Raw genomic sequence first — 12,373 nt, 5'->3', positions numbered from 1 at the left:
GATCAACAGGTTGTTCGGTTGTTGTGATCTTATTTTAATTTAATTAAAACACACCTACTAAAATTTTGCATACTTATTAAAATTTTGTATTAACAAATAAATAATTTTGATAATTTTTTATTTTTGTTTTCTCAATTATTATGATGAAATATACGTAAACTATTGATCTGTTTTTAATTAATTTGTTATTTGTTTGAATTTATCAATTTAACCTCGACCTTTCTTATTCTGTGGGGGTTCTTTAAACTTTCAATAAATTTATATATATCATACGTTTGAAATACTTTATCATATAAGCAACCATTTTATAGAGATTTAATTAAGAAATATGGATAAAAAAGTTCTTGTAATTGGAAATGGAGGCCGCGAACATGCTATTTGTTGGAAATTATCACAATCAAAACATGTGAAAGTTATATATGTCGCACCAGGTAGTTACAGTATCAGTCACGTCGAAAAAGCAGAAAATGTGAATTTAAATCTAGGCAAAGATTTTCAAGTATGTATGCGTTTTTAATTAATATTCATAAGTAAAAAATCAAAGGGGTATAGAAGTGGGTTCAAGTTTAGTTTTGGGCCTATCGTACAAACAAACTAAAAAATTACATTATACCTAAGAATAAAAAAATCTTAAAGATTTTCTTAGTATACTTTTAAGTACTTTCTTTGAACTATTCGGAAATTTCACTTCATACAGAGCTGTAAACAATTAACTCTGTTAGTTATTATTTCTCTTGTATTCATATTACTTATTTATAAAATGTAATAATACTGTTTTTTTTAGGAAGTTGTTGATTTTTGCCAAAAGAAAAAAATTGATTTAGTTGTTGTTGGACCCGAAGATCCATTATCGAAAGGAATTGCAAATGTTTTAAATAAAATTGGTGTACATTGTTTTGGCCCAGAAATATTAGCTGCACAAATTGAATCAGACAAATCATGGGCTAAATCATTTATGGATAAATATGATATTCCAACAGCAAAATGGAAAAGTTTTACAGATTGTGAAGAAGCAAAAAAATATATTAAAAGGTAAAAAGGGTAAAAAATAAGTTGAAATAAGGTATTTCAATCGGCTCACTGACCTTTAGGACGGAAAATATTGGAATCTTTCTTCTTTAAAATCATTTTTTTAAAAAATATAAATCACTATTTTTGTTACAATATGATATAAAATATCGGTATTGATTAGTAAATTCGTATAAAAAATTGTTATTGATAATAAATAGATCAATATGTCATACGATAAACATAATTATTTAGTTTTGATTAAGGCTTATTAAGTTATTATAATTTAGCCTGATATATTGGACATATTTTTCTTATTACATTCAGCAAACAAAATTGTGCAAAAATGAATCGATTTCCTGAGATTTATCTTCAAAAATACAAAATAAATAACTTTTCCCAAAAGAGATTGATATTGGTATAATAATTGATTATCTGTTACAATGTCTGTTGCGAAGTGGGGAAGGCGTATACACTTGCGAAATGGGTTAACTTTTGTTGACCTTCGGCCCCATATACAGTTCGTTTTGCGTGGAAATTCCCCCTTACGAGCACCCGCGTGGGATCCTGCCTTCAACATCTTGTCTATTGAAATGCACAATTTTTATTTTGGACCCAATCTGAGCGCCTCCAATAATACGAGTAGTAGTTTAAAATCTTCATTTAAGCAACCGAGGAAAAATGCACTGCTCTCGCCCTAAATAATATTATTGTGTAAGATTTAGGCTTTAAAATTATAATTTTTTTAAATTATAGTGCAAAACATAAAGCTTTAGTCGTAAAAGCAAGTGGTTTGGCTGCTGGTAAAGGAGTGGTAGTTGCAAATGATGTCCAAGAAGCATGTGATGCTGTGGACGAAATTCTTTCAAATAAAAAATTTGGAAATGCTGGTTCAGTAATCGTCATCGAAGAATTATTAGAGGGCGAAGAAGTATCAGTAAGTATTGAACTGTTGTATTTTTTTAAAATGTATTATTTTCATTTGGCTATTTTCAGCCTAGTTTTATTGAATATCCCGGAAAATTGAGATTAAATTTTTTTAATGAAATAATATTTTTTTTATTTTTCGTTTGTATTCAATTAGAGTTATGAGCATAGTATGTATTCAGATTCAAACATTAAAAAGTCGCATTAGTATCTATCCTGAATCTAATATCTTAAAACGTTCGCAGACACTGGTTGATAGCGATTTTAACTATTTCATAACATCGAAAAACAGTAATAATTTTATTTAAAATTTCAGTTATTAGCCTTCACAGATGGACAGACCATCAAACCTATGTTACCAGCTCAAGATCATAAACGAATAGGAGAAAATGACGAAGGTTTGAATACAGGTGGAATGGGAGCGTATTGTCCATATCCTTTAAGTGAAGATACCCTTAAATATGTCGAGGAATACGTTTTAAATAAGGCAGTCAATGGATTCCAAAAAGAAAAATTATCTTATGTTGGTGTTCTATATGCTGGTTTAATGCTTACCAAAGATGGCCCTAAAGTATTAGAATTTAATTGTCGATTCGGAGACCCAGAAACTCAAGTATTATTACCTCTACTCAAATCTGATTTGTATGAAATCATGAATGCTTGTTGTACAAAATCGTTGTCATCATTAAAAATTGAATGGAATTCCCAATCAAATGCTGTAGGTGTTGTGATGGCAAGTCGAGGCTATCCAGAAACTTCTTCGAAAGGTCAAGTAATTACAGGTAATTTGAAAAATTTGAAGTGAATCTTATTTTATATATCTAATACAACTTTAAAAATTAACACCCAAAGTTCTTTTTTACTTTATGTACCCCGAAAATAGAAGATTTTAGAAAATGATTAAGATTCGAAGCGCATAAAATGTTTTTACATCATTTTTATACCAGGTTGTTTTAAGTTTGACAAATACGAGTATCCCTGTTTTTTCACTTCTCCATAATAGTTTTCACGATGCGACCTGATCCGATAAAAGGATCTTAATGTTTTGATTTGAAAAATTAAACATGACTAAATGTAACTTTTTAGGAATTGAAAAAATTACAAAATTACCCGATCATATTGTATTTCATAGTGGAACCGCTCTTAATGAAAAAAATGATTTGGTTACAAACGGTGGTAGAGTTTTAATTGCAGTTGCAATAGCTCCCAGTTTAACACTAGCTGCAGCCAAAGCTACAAAAGCTTGTTCATTAATTGATTTTGATGGAAGACAATTTCGAAGAGATATAAGCCATAAAGGAATTGTCAGGTACTACAATTTTCTTATCATTCAAGCTCTGAAATTCGTAACGTATATTTGACATCCCATATTTGAGAGGATTGTTAGAATGCCATGGTTTTGTATGCTTTCAGGTCCATAATCCAATTCGGTGATATGTCGTATAAAAAGAGTGGAGTTGATATTGTTGCTGGAGATAACTTGGTTTCAAAAATAAAACCTTTAGCTAAAAGTACAGCACGTTTGGGTTTAATGGGAGGCTTAGGTGGTTTTGGTGGTTTATTTGATATTAAAGCCGCTAAATTTCAAGATCCAATTTTAGTATCTGGTACAGACGGTGTCGGAACTAAATTAAAAGTGAGTGTAATCAAAACAAAATCGTTTTTGTCATATTTTCCTCGATAATATAAACGGTAACTTATGAACTGTATCAAAGGTAAAGTGGGAGGCGCGGGTGTCTCTTATAAATCTGTTTGAATACTCCTAGATCACATTTTATGGATTTTGAAGATGACTGATATCTTGTTGTTATAAAAGCAGGAGGATTACCAAGAGGAACATCGGTATAGCCTACCCAAATCGACCTTAAGAATTGAAAATCGGTAGTTAGGTTGAGTTTATGTCGAGGCTGGGCCTCTTTTTTATGTCTATATATTATGTTTTTTTTTTTTATTGCTTTGGTTTTTTATTTGCTATTAGCTAGGGGGATGTGTCAAGGATGTGCCTTTTGGAGGCGTCAACTTTCCAGCGCAACACGGGAAAAAACAAAGAACTCATTTCAATATAATACATCTTTTAATAAGAAATATATAATGAAAGGAAAATATAACTTTAGTGATAGAGATCGCTTCTCACGAGCTAAAACTGAATTTTGCAAGATAATACTAGAGTTTAATAAAATAGAAAACTAATATTCCATGCTTTTAATTTTAGATTGCACAAACATGTGGAATCCATTCAACAATTGGCATTGATTTAGTAGCTATGTGTGTTAATGATGTTTTAGCCCATGGTGCAGAACCACTCTTCTTTTTGGATTATTTTTCTTGTGGCGCTTTGGATATTAATGTAGCCACGGATGTTGTCAGCGGTATTGCAGAAGGTTGTCGGCAAGCAAATTGCGCATTAGTTGGTAGGTATTTTAGTACAGTACGAAATCCTTATCTCCTTTAAATCGTAATATACAGAAACTTTCTGGAGGCGCATGCTGCTTCTTTCTTGGAGGTGAAAAAATGTACTGTATAATTTTATCGAAAAGTTCATGTTTTTTTAGTTATTCGCGCTTGGAAATATCAATTTTCTCATTTCAGACTACAAAAAAAAGTCAGAAGCCACTTTTATACGCTATTTTGTCTATAGCAATTATTTAAAAAAAATTTTTAGTTGAACACATAAATGTTTTAGTTGAATATAAATTTTTAGTTGAACAAATATTATTGTTTTATTAAGGTGGCGAAACAGCTGAAATGCCTGGTATGTATCCTGTTGGGGAATATGATTTAGCAGGTTTTGCAGTAGGAGCCGTTGAACGAAATCAAATAATACCTCGATGGTCGGATATTCAAGAAGATGATGTTGTGATTGGTTTTCCTTCTTCTGGAATTCATAGTAATGGTTTTAGTTTAGTTCGAAAAGTTATGGAAATATCTGGACTTACATATGATTCTAAAGCGCCTTTTAGTAATACAGGAAAAACTTTAGGTAAGAATAATTTAAAAAACTTGTTTAACCTATATTTTATAAGATCAGATGTATCTATTTTAAGTAAAAAAGGTCGCTAGACAATGCTTCGGGAACATTTTAGTTAAGTCTTTCTCCTCTTAACAGAATTAAACTGACCCAACAAATACAAAAAGTTGCAATTCAATTTTGCGATTGAACGGCAGGTTTCTGAAAATTCCGTTTGAAGATTGTAGACGAAATTCAGGAATTACTAAAAAAAAGTTGATTTCCTTACTTTTTGAGTGAGCAATTGCCGGGATTGCTTGTCCATCTCTAAATCTCCGCTTGCATGTTTCGTTCAATTTTTTATTAAATTATTTGATTTTTTAGGACAAGAATTATTAACCCCCACCAAAATATACATTCGAACAATACTACCATTAATAAAGGCTGGATACGTAAAAGCATTTGCTCATATCACTGGGGGTGGGTTAGTAGAAAATATTCCTAGAATTTTACCCGACAATTTGAAAGTAATATTAGATAATGAAAAATGGACAATACAACCTGTTTTCGGATGGTTGGCAGCTGTCGGTGGTGTGAATGAATATGAAATGTTACGTACATTTAATTGTGGTATTGGCGGTGTTATAGTCGTAAAACAAGAAAATGTTGAATCCATATTTAATATGCTCAAAAAAGAAGACGCTTTTGTGATTGGTAGTGTGAAACAAAGGAAGGAAAAAGAAGCTCAAGTATTAGTCTCAAATTTCTCAAGTGCAATATCAAATATAATGAAACCACATATATATAATTTTGTAAATACACATTGTAATATTTCAAAGAAAAAAGTTGCTGTATTAATTTCTGGAAGTGGAACTAATTTACAAACATTGATTAATGCAACTAAAGATCCCACACAACGAATAAATGCTGAAATTGTTCTTGTAATATCGAATAAATCAGACGTTGAAGGTATTAAATTCATTTTTAACTCTATAGACTGAACTAAAACTAAATTTTCCCATTGTATTTCATTACAGGTGTAAAACGAGCTGAAAGAGCTAATATACCTGTGGTCATTGTTAAACATACAGAATTTTCGACACGCGAAGCATTTGATGATGAAATGGATAAACATTTAGAATCGCATGGTGTCGAATTAATCTGTCTAGCTGGTTTTATGCGAATTTTAAGTGCAAAATTTGTACGTAAATGGCATGGAAATTTAATAAATATTCATCCATCATTGTTACCACTTTTTAAAGGAATTCATGCTCAAAAAGAAGCACTAGAGGCAGGCGTTAAATTATCCGGTTGTACTGTCCATTATGTTGATGTAAGTATCAAAGTATTGTTTATTCATGTAATTTTAGAATTTCTTTGCGAAAGTAATTCTGATTATGAAATCTTAGTAAAATTACTTGGTACAACCATACTATTGAGTAATAAATCTATTTTGAAATTTTATACGCAAAGAAGTTTTTTAAGATTGAATGTTGCGAAAACCAATTATTGTCGGCTACACCGGATCTATTTTCCTTTATAAGAAAATTTGAAAGCCTCATTTGATATAGGGGTCGTATTTAATGTAGAACGACGTGTACATTACTAATTAAGTTTATGTTCATTTTATGGCATAATTGAAACGAAATTAGTACAAGCACAATTTATACTTGCATATTGTTCCGTTTTAGTGTTCCATAAATAATTAAAATGCCTAAAAAGGCGAACTAGCTTAGCATAAATAGTTTTATTTTTAAGTTTGTTTTAATGTAAATATTACAATCGACGCATAACGATTTATTGGACTAACTTAGCTACAGACTACTATAATACTAATCCTTAATTCATTGACTAAGCCATTCACTAAATATTCAACTAACTAAATTGTACTATTAAGGATTCTCTATGGAAATATTTGTATTCTATACTAAACTTTATTTTTTTTACAGGTTGACATAGATGCAGGTGCAATTATTTGTCAAGAATCTGTTCCTATCTTACCAAACGATACAGAATCAGATTTAACTGAAAGAATAAAAGCTGAAGCGGAACAAAAAGCATATCCTAAAGCTTTAAAACTTATATCGTCAGGAGAAATCAGTCTTGGACCAGATAATAAAATTCAATACCATAAAATTTAAACATATTTGTATTATATTTTTTAATAAAACATTCCATTTGGTCAGTAATTTTGAACGGTTTTATTTAATTTAATTTCAGGTATTAAAAAATTATTGAAAAAATAATTTATCTAGAAACCATAGTTCGTCAAATTTGGTGAAAAGCAAGAAAAACCATGCCTTCGTTCTCTTTCATAGCCAATATGTATAAAACCAAAGAGTTTATATACTCTTTGTATAACACAGAGATGCAATGCGAGGGACAGTTGATTGTGAAGATGGAAAATAGGGAATATTCATGTATTTTTTTTATATTTTTAACTAGCGACCCGCCCCGGCTTCGCACGGGTGCAATGCTGATAATAAATACACTACAGAAAAACTGTGAACGTTCTATATAAAAACATAGCGGCCCGCTCTGGCTTCGCACGGGTATAAACTATTAAAAATTAACCTTAGAATAGAATATAATTTATATTTTAAAACTACTATCATACAATGACAAAAAAAAGTTATTGTGGGTTATCCATAAGAGATAGACATATACCATCACGGACTTTTCTGTAGACCTTTTCAATGTGTACAATACTTAGTACATTATTTTGATAAAACTCGTAGGGTTCAGCCTGCGTTTGCAATGTATGCGGAAAAAATGTAATTATTTACAACATCACATTAGAAACCTCAAAAATAGCAGTACTTCTCCACTATTTAATGGATGTTATTATACATATAAACCTTCCTCTTGAATCACTTTATCTATTAAAAAAAACCGCATCAAAATCCGTTGAGTAGTTTCAAAGATTTAAGCATACAAAGGGACACAGGGACAGAGAAAGCGACTTTGTTTTATACTATGTAGTGATGATTCATTGTTTACACCGTTATGTTATAACAAAGTAAAAAATATAAATACTGTTTAAAAAAGCCGTATTTAAGTGTAAAAAAATATTTAAAATACATTATAATTTTGAGATATTTAAACGCAGTTTTTTTGGCGCTCTTTGTTGATGACGTATAAGTACGTGATCTGTCAATTTTTGACAGTTCAATGTATAATTTACATTTAAAAAAATGAATTTACAACACAGAATTTACACTCATTATTATTAAGTTTTCTAATAAAAAGCCGTAGAATAGTATAATTTAATGAAATACTATGACAAGCCCGTACTATGATGTCACGTCCGTTTTTGAATTTCCGTTTTAGAAATTTTTAAATGCCCTCACTGAATTTATACTTTTTTTAATTAATTTTAAGTTATTAAAAAGATATTAATTACTAAAATAATGGTTTAGTTGAAATGTCTAGTCATTTAAGTTACGGAAGAAAAATATTTGAACCAAATTTAAATTTCATGAATATTCCCTATTATGCATACCGATTCATAAGCCACAGACACTTATGACTAAGACAAAAAAGGGGTTTGATTAAAAAAAATTATTGCACTCATGATGCCATTTTAAGGAAAAGGGAAAATTTTGTTTCATAGGAAAAAGTACCATGGAACAAACTCTAAAATTAAGTTACAATTATGCCAACTTCAAATAAATTTACAAGTGGGTCGTAGAGAGTGACGTGTCGGTATGTGTTATTAAATTTTGACATATAATTTTAAAATATGCAAGAATTGTTTTGAATAATTTGCAGTCGAGGAATGTAATACTAAATTTATATTTCCATTCAAATAGAAGTAATATATCAAAATGGGCTTATGTAAGTGCCCTCAACGTCGTATGACAAATCAATTTTGTTTTCAACATAAATCTAATGTTTGCGAATATTGTATGATACATTATCATCCAAAAGTACGTATTCTTTAATTTTCTTACTTTTTTGTAATGTATTTTACTTTATCAAAATTATATCAAATGTCCCATGAATCCATAATATGGAAATTTGAATTTTATATTTTCTACAGATGTAGTTTGTTATGAAACGAAAACCGTAGTCGTTATGGAGGTATTCTCGTATAACACATACTGAATGTAATTTTATTCGAGGAAAAACGATTATTTAAATATTTAATGTAATTAAATTTTTAGTGTATTGTTCAATCATATCTGCAATGGCTTCAAGACAGTGATTATGATCCAATTTGTCAACTTTGTAAAACTAAAGAATTAGAAGCTGAAGATTGTATTCGACTTACATGTTATCGTAAGTATTAATTCATTATCGTATATTAGAAGCTGAAGGTTGTGTTTTTGGAGATTTTCTCAGACTTTCTGAGGATCAATGAATGAACCCAATTACAGGAAAAAACTATACATTTTTCACCAGCTCAAACAACGGACTCGTAATCTAATCAGCGTTAATGTTAGATAGCCGTTATATACGCGATAGTGTCCGGATAGCCTTGCCATAAATAGATAGACTAACATAAATAATGTATTTGCAAAATACAGACTGCCCTTTGAGTAAGCGATTAAAAAATATCGTTTGAATATAAATTTGCCTCTTTTTCTTATCAGTAATAGATCAGTTCAAAATTCTGCACCAACAACTATCTCTATTTTGAGTATTAAAAAGGCCAGACTGTATTCTGCGGATTCTGCCATTCCATTATTTTTATTAAAATCGCCCAATCTATACTGAATTAAAGTGGTCATTAAAAGTCTGGATATTGCAAAGAAATTTAAACCCGATAGGCAAGAAGCAAGTAGATTAATTCACAAAGTGTACATAGATTTACCTTTACCTAATGTCTGAGAAAGACAGACACATATTTTTACAGAGTAAATTTTTATTCTAGTTTATAACTGAGTTTTTCTTTTTTATTTTTTTAAATTTCTGTTTATGCAGAAGTAAAGAAGAAAAATTATTTGAATTTGTGTTTAATTTTCTAGATGTTTTTCATTGGAGTTGTTTGGATTCATGGGCTCGTAATCTCCCATCTGATACAGCACCTGCAGGATACAAATGTCCATCGTGCTACAGCCCATTATTTCCTCCACCTAATTTAATTAGTCCCGTTGCGGATGTTTTAAAAGAAAAGTTAGCAGGAGTTAATTGGGCCAGAACTGGACTTGGATTACCATTGGTAAATAATAATTTTTTTTAAATTTTAGTCTTTAAAATATTCTCCGAAATTAAAAGTGAATTTGCAAAATGTATGGGTATTCAAAGTTAGAAGGGTGTTCTTTTTAGATGCTTCTTCTTATATATATGTGTATCAACGATTCAAAATAACTTATAACCGGTTTGTAAATATGTATATCTTGTTTATTCCAGTTAACTGAACATGGAAATGAGTCTAAATCAAGATTGTATGCTCCAATTTCGATACAAACAAGTAATTTAACAACTTCATCGTCTACTGCACCTGCATCACCACACTCAATTGTTCATGTACCAGATGTTGAGAAAACGGTAGCATTTAGTAGAACTGACACGTCAAATGCTACTTCGGCACCACGTCGAACACATTTATCAGATACACCAATTCTTTCAAGAGATATGTTATTCGATCATGATGAAAACAAATATAAACGGCGACCACCTGGAGAATGGCTTCTTCGAAAATGGAAGTATGTATTTTAAATTCCCTTAAATTAAAAAAATTCCTAAAGTATCAGAAAGTTTACATAAAGCATAAATAATCTTGTAACTCTTAGAGACATATCAAAAAATAATTATTCGAATCGGTGAAGCCGTCTTTTAAGCCTTACTTAGCTAAAAAATCGAAAAGCAGAATATTTGTTTATATATAAATTGGTATTTATTTTAGGAGTATATGGTCTCCAGGACGTGGTCGTAGACATTGGCGTCCATTTTTAGCAATTACAATAGCATTGTTGATAGCATTATTTATATTGGGAATGATTGGACGATATTCAATTGATGATAATGATCCAGCATTTGATGTCCGTCAAAATCCACAAGTGAAAAGTATTGATAACAGATGAAAAGGTGCAATATAATTAATACAGGCGTCACTACGCGCCACGCCACGCTATGCATTACTAAACATTACAACATATATTGTTATAATTCAAGTATAATGTAATATTATGTGATTTATTATTATTTTACAATATTGTAATCAATTATACAACAATTACATTTAATTATTGTTTGTAATTTTATTGTTATTGTTTTATTATTAAAAAGATAAATTCATTGTCCGATTTAAACAAAAGTGTTCTGTTATTACGGTTTTAGAGGAATTCTGGAAAAAACTATCAATATTTAGGTATTAGGTTTTACAACGATCTTATTTTCAATTTTCAGATTTTATAGGAATATCTTCGTTAATTTAATTGTTGGTTTTTTAACAATTAAAGCACCGATCTGTTCAACAATACTATATTGAAAAAGAAACCCCTATATTGAAAAATCGTTAGGAAATTTTTACGTTTAACATCTTTTAACGAATCATTTATAAACGTAAATTTTACCGCAATTACGGAAAATTAGAATAAATCAAGGTAAACCAATTTAAAATTTTATGCTCTACATCTTTGGACAGATCTATAATTCTCCACAAGGCGTAGTTTTTGTATAAATTGCAAAAACCTGCGAAAAATCGTTGATTTTTTCGAATACGTACCTATAATTACAAAATTAATTTTATGTTTGTTTAAAAACTTCCATGCGCGCTCCGCTTTATAATCTCGCCTGTAAGTAAATCCTTATGGATAATATGTCTCTGGTGAATGATAAAAATAAAATTCATAAATAGATTTTAGGTATTACATTTATTATCGTTGTTGGGGTATATTAATAATTTCGTACTACATTAATAATCGTAAAATCATTACATTTTTTTTTGCTATAACAAACATGACAATAATATATATAATATATATAATAATATATTTTACTATTTATAATAATATATAATAGAATTTCGTGAATAATTAGCAATATGTTTTATATTCAAATAACAACACACTGATAATAATAATTTTAAAATAATTAATAATTAATATATAAATATGTACAAATTTGTTTTTAATATTGGAATTATATATTGAATTAATTAGTAAAATTGAGGTAGATTATAAGTTAACAGCATATTATTAGGTTTTGTGTTTTTTTTTTGTATTTGAGAATATTCGAAAATAATATAATTTTGTAACAATTTTAAAAAATATAAGACATTTTTTATTAAACAATTTGTACGTTTTGTTTTCTGAGGCTGTTTTGTTGATTTTAGTTTTGTGCTGTTTCTGAGATCGTAAAATGTCTTTAAATTAAAATAAATACAAAAATTTAGAATACTAAAGTCTTAACGTCACTTGTTATTACATAACTATATAACGAGGCTGAAATTTCACAATTTCGACTCTCATACAAAGAATTTAAAAGACCTACGACCTAATTTTCCTAAATATTTAATTTTGTTTGGAAATTATTCGCCGAAAC

At 29.5% G+C, this 12,373-nt stretch overlaps 2 protein-coding genes across 2 annotated transcripts; both read left to right on the top strand.

Annotated features, from left to right (window-relative positions):
* The first annotated feature begins 190 nt into the window (after nt 1–190).
* LOC123292417 (trifunctional purine biosynthetic protein adenosine-3) lies at nt 191–7,045 on the top strand. Its single transcript, XM_044873067.1, has 11 exons — nt 191–499; nt 785–1,032; nt 1,765–1,945; nt 2,252–2,717; nt 3,022–3,244; nt 3,349–3,571; nt 4,148–4,346; nt 4,664–4,915; nt 5,267–5,851; nt 5,920–6,215; nt 6,832–7,045. The coding sequence occupies exons 1-11, from the start codon at nt 329–331 to the stop codon at nt 7,021–7,023; spliced, it is 3,036 nt and encodes a 1,011-aa protein (XP_044729002.1). The 5' UTR covers nt 191–328; the 3' UTR covers nt 7,024–7,045.
* Nucleotides 7,046–8,579: 1,534 nt separating this feature from the next.
* Nucleotides 8,580–11,031, top strand: LOC123292279 (zinc finger protein-like 1). Its single transcript, XM_044872869.1, has 5 exons — nt 8,580–8,811; nt 9,049–9,163; nt 9,853–10,046; nt 10,238–10,533; nt 10,734–11,031. Exons 1-5 carry the CDS (start codon nt 8,710–8,712, stop codon nt 10,909–10,911), a joined length of 885 nt encoding a protein of 294 aa, XP_044728804.1. The 5' UTR covers nt 8,580–8,709; the 3' UTR covers nt 10,912–11,031.
* The last annotated feature ends 1,342 nt before the right edge of the window (nt 11,032–12,373 follow it).

The sequence above is a fragment of the Chrysoperla carnea genome, chromosome 2 (genome assembly GCF_905475395.1).
Source record: "Chrysoperla carnea chromosome 2, inChrCarn1.1, whole genome shotgun sequence".
Lineage (NCBI taxonomy): Eukaryota > Metazoa > Arthropoda > Insecta > Neuroptera > Chrysopidae > Chrysoperla > Chrysoperla carnea.
This window is presented reverse-complemented; position numbering and strand designations above follow the sequence as displayed.

Bases quoted from the DNA above. Each gene is read 5' to 3' on its own strand.
- LOC123292417 (XM_044873067.1), top strand. From the start codon at position 329: ATGGATAAAAAAGTTCTTGTAATTGGAAATGGAGGCCGCGAACATGCT. The intron at 500-784 runs GTATGTATGCGT...TGTTTTTTTTAG, and splicing joins ATCTAGGCAAAGATTTTCAA to GAAGTTGTTGATTTTTGCCA. The intron at 1,946-2,251 runs GTAAGTATTGAA...TTAAAATTTCAG, and splicing joins TAGAGGGCGAAGAAGTATCA to TTATTAGCCTTCACAGATGG.
- LOC123292279 (XM_044872869.1), top strand. From the start codon at position 8,710: ATGGGCTTATGTAAGTGCCCTCAACGTCGTATGACAAATCAATTTTGT. The intron at 8,812-9,048 runs GTACGTATTCTT...TTAAATTTTTAG, and splicing joins TGATACATTATCATCCAAAA to TGTATTGTTCAATCATATCT. The intron at 10,047-10,237 runs GTAAATAATAAT...TGTTTATTCCAG, and splicing joins CTGGACTTGGATTACCATTG to TTAACTGAACATGGAAATGA.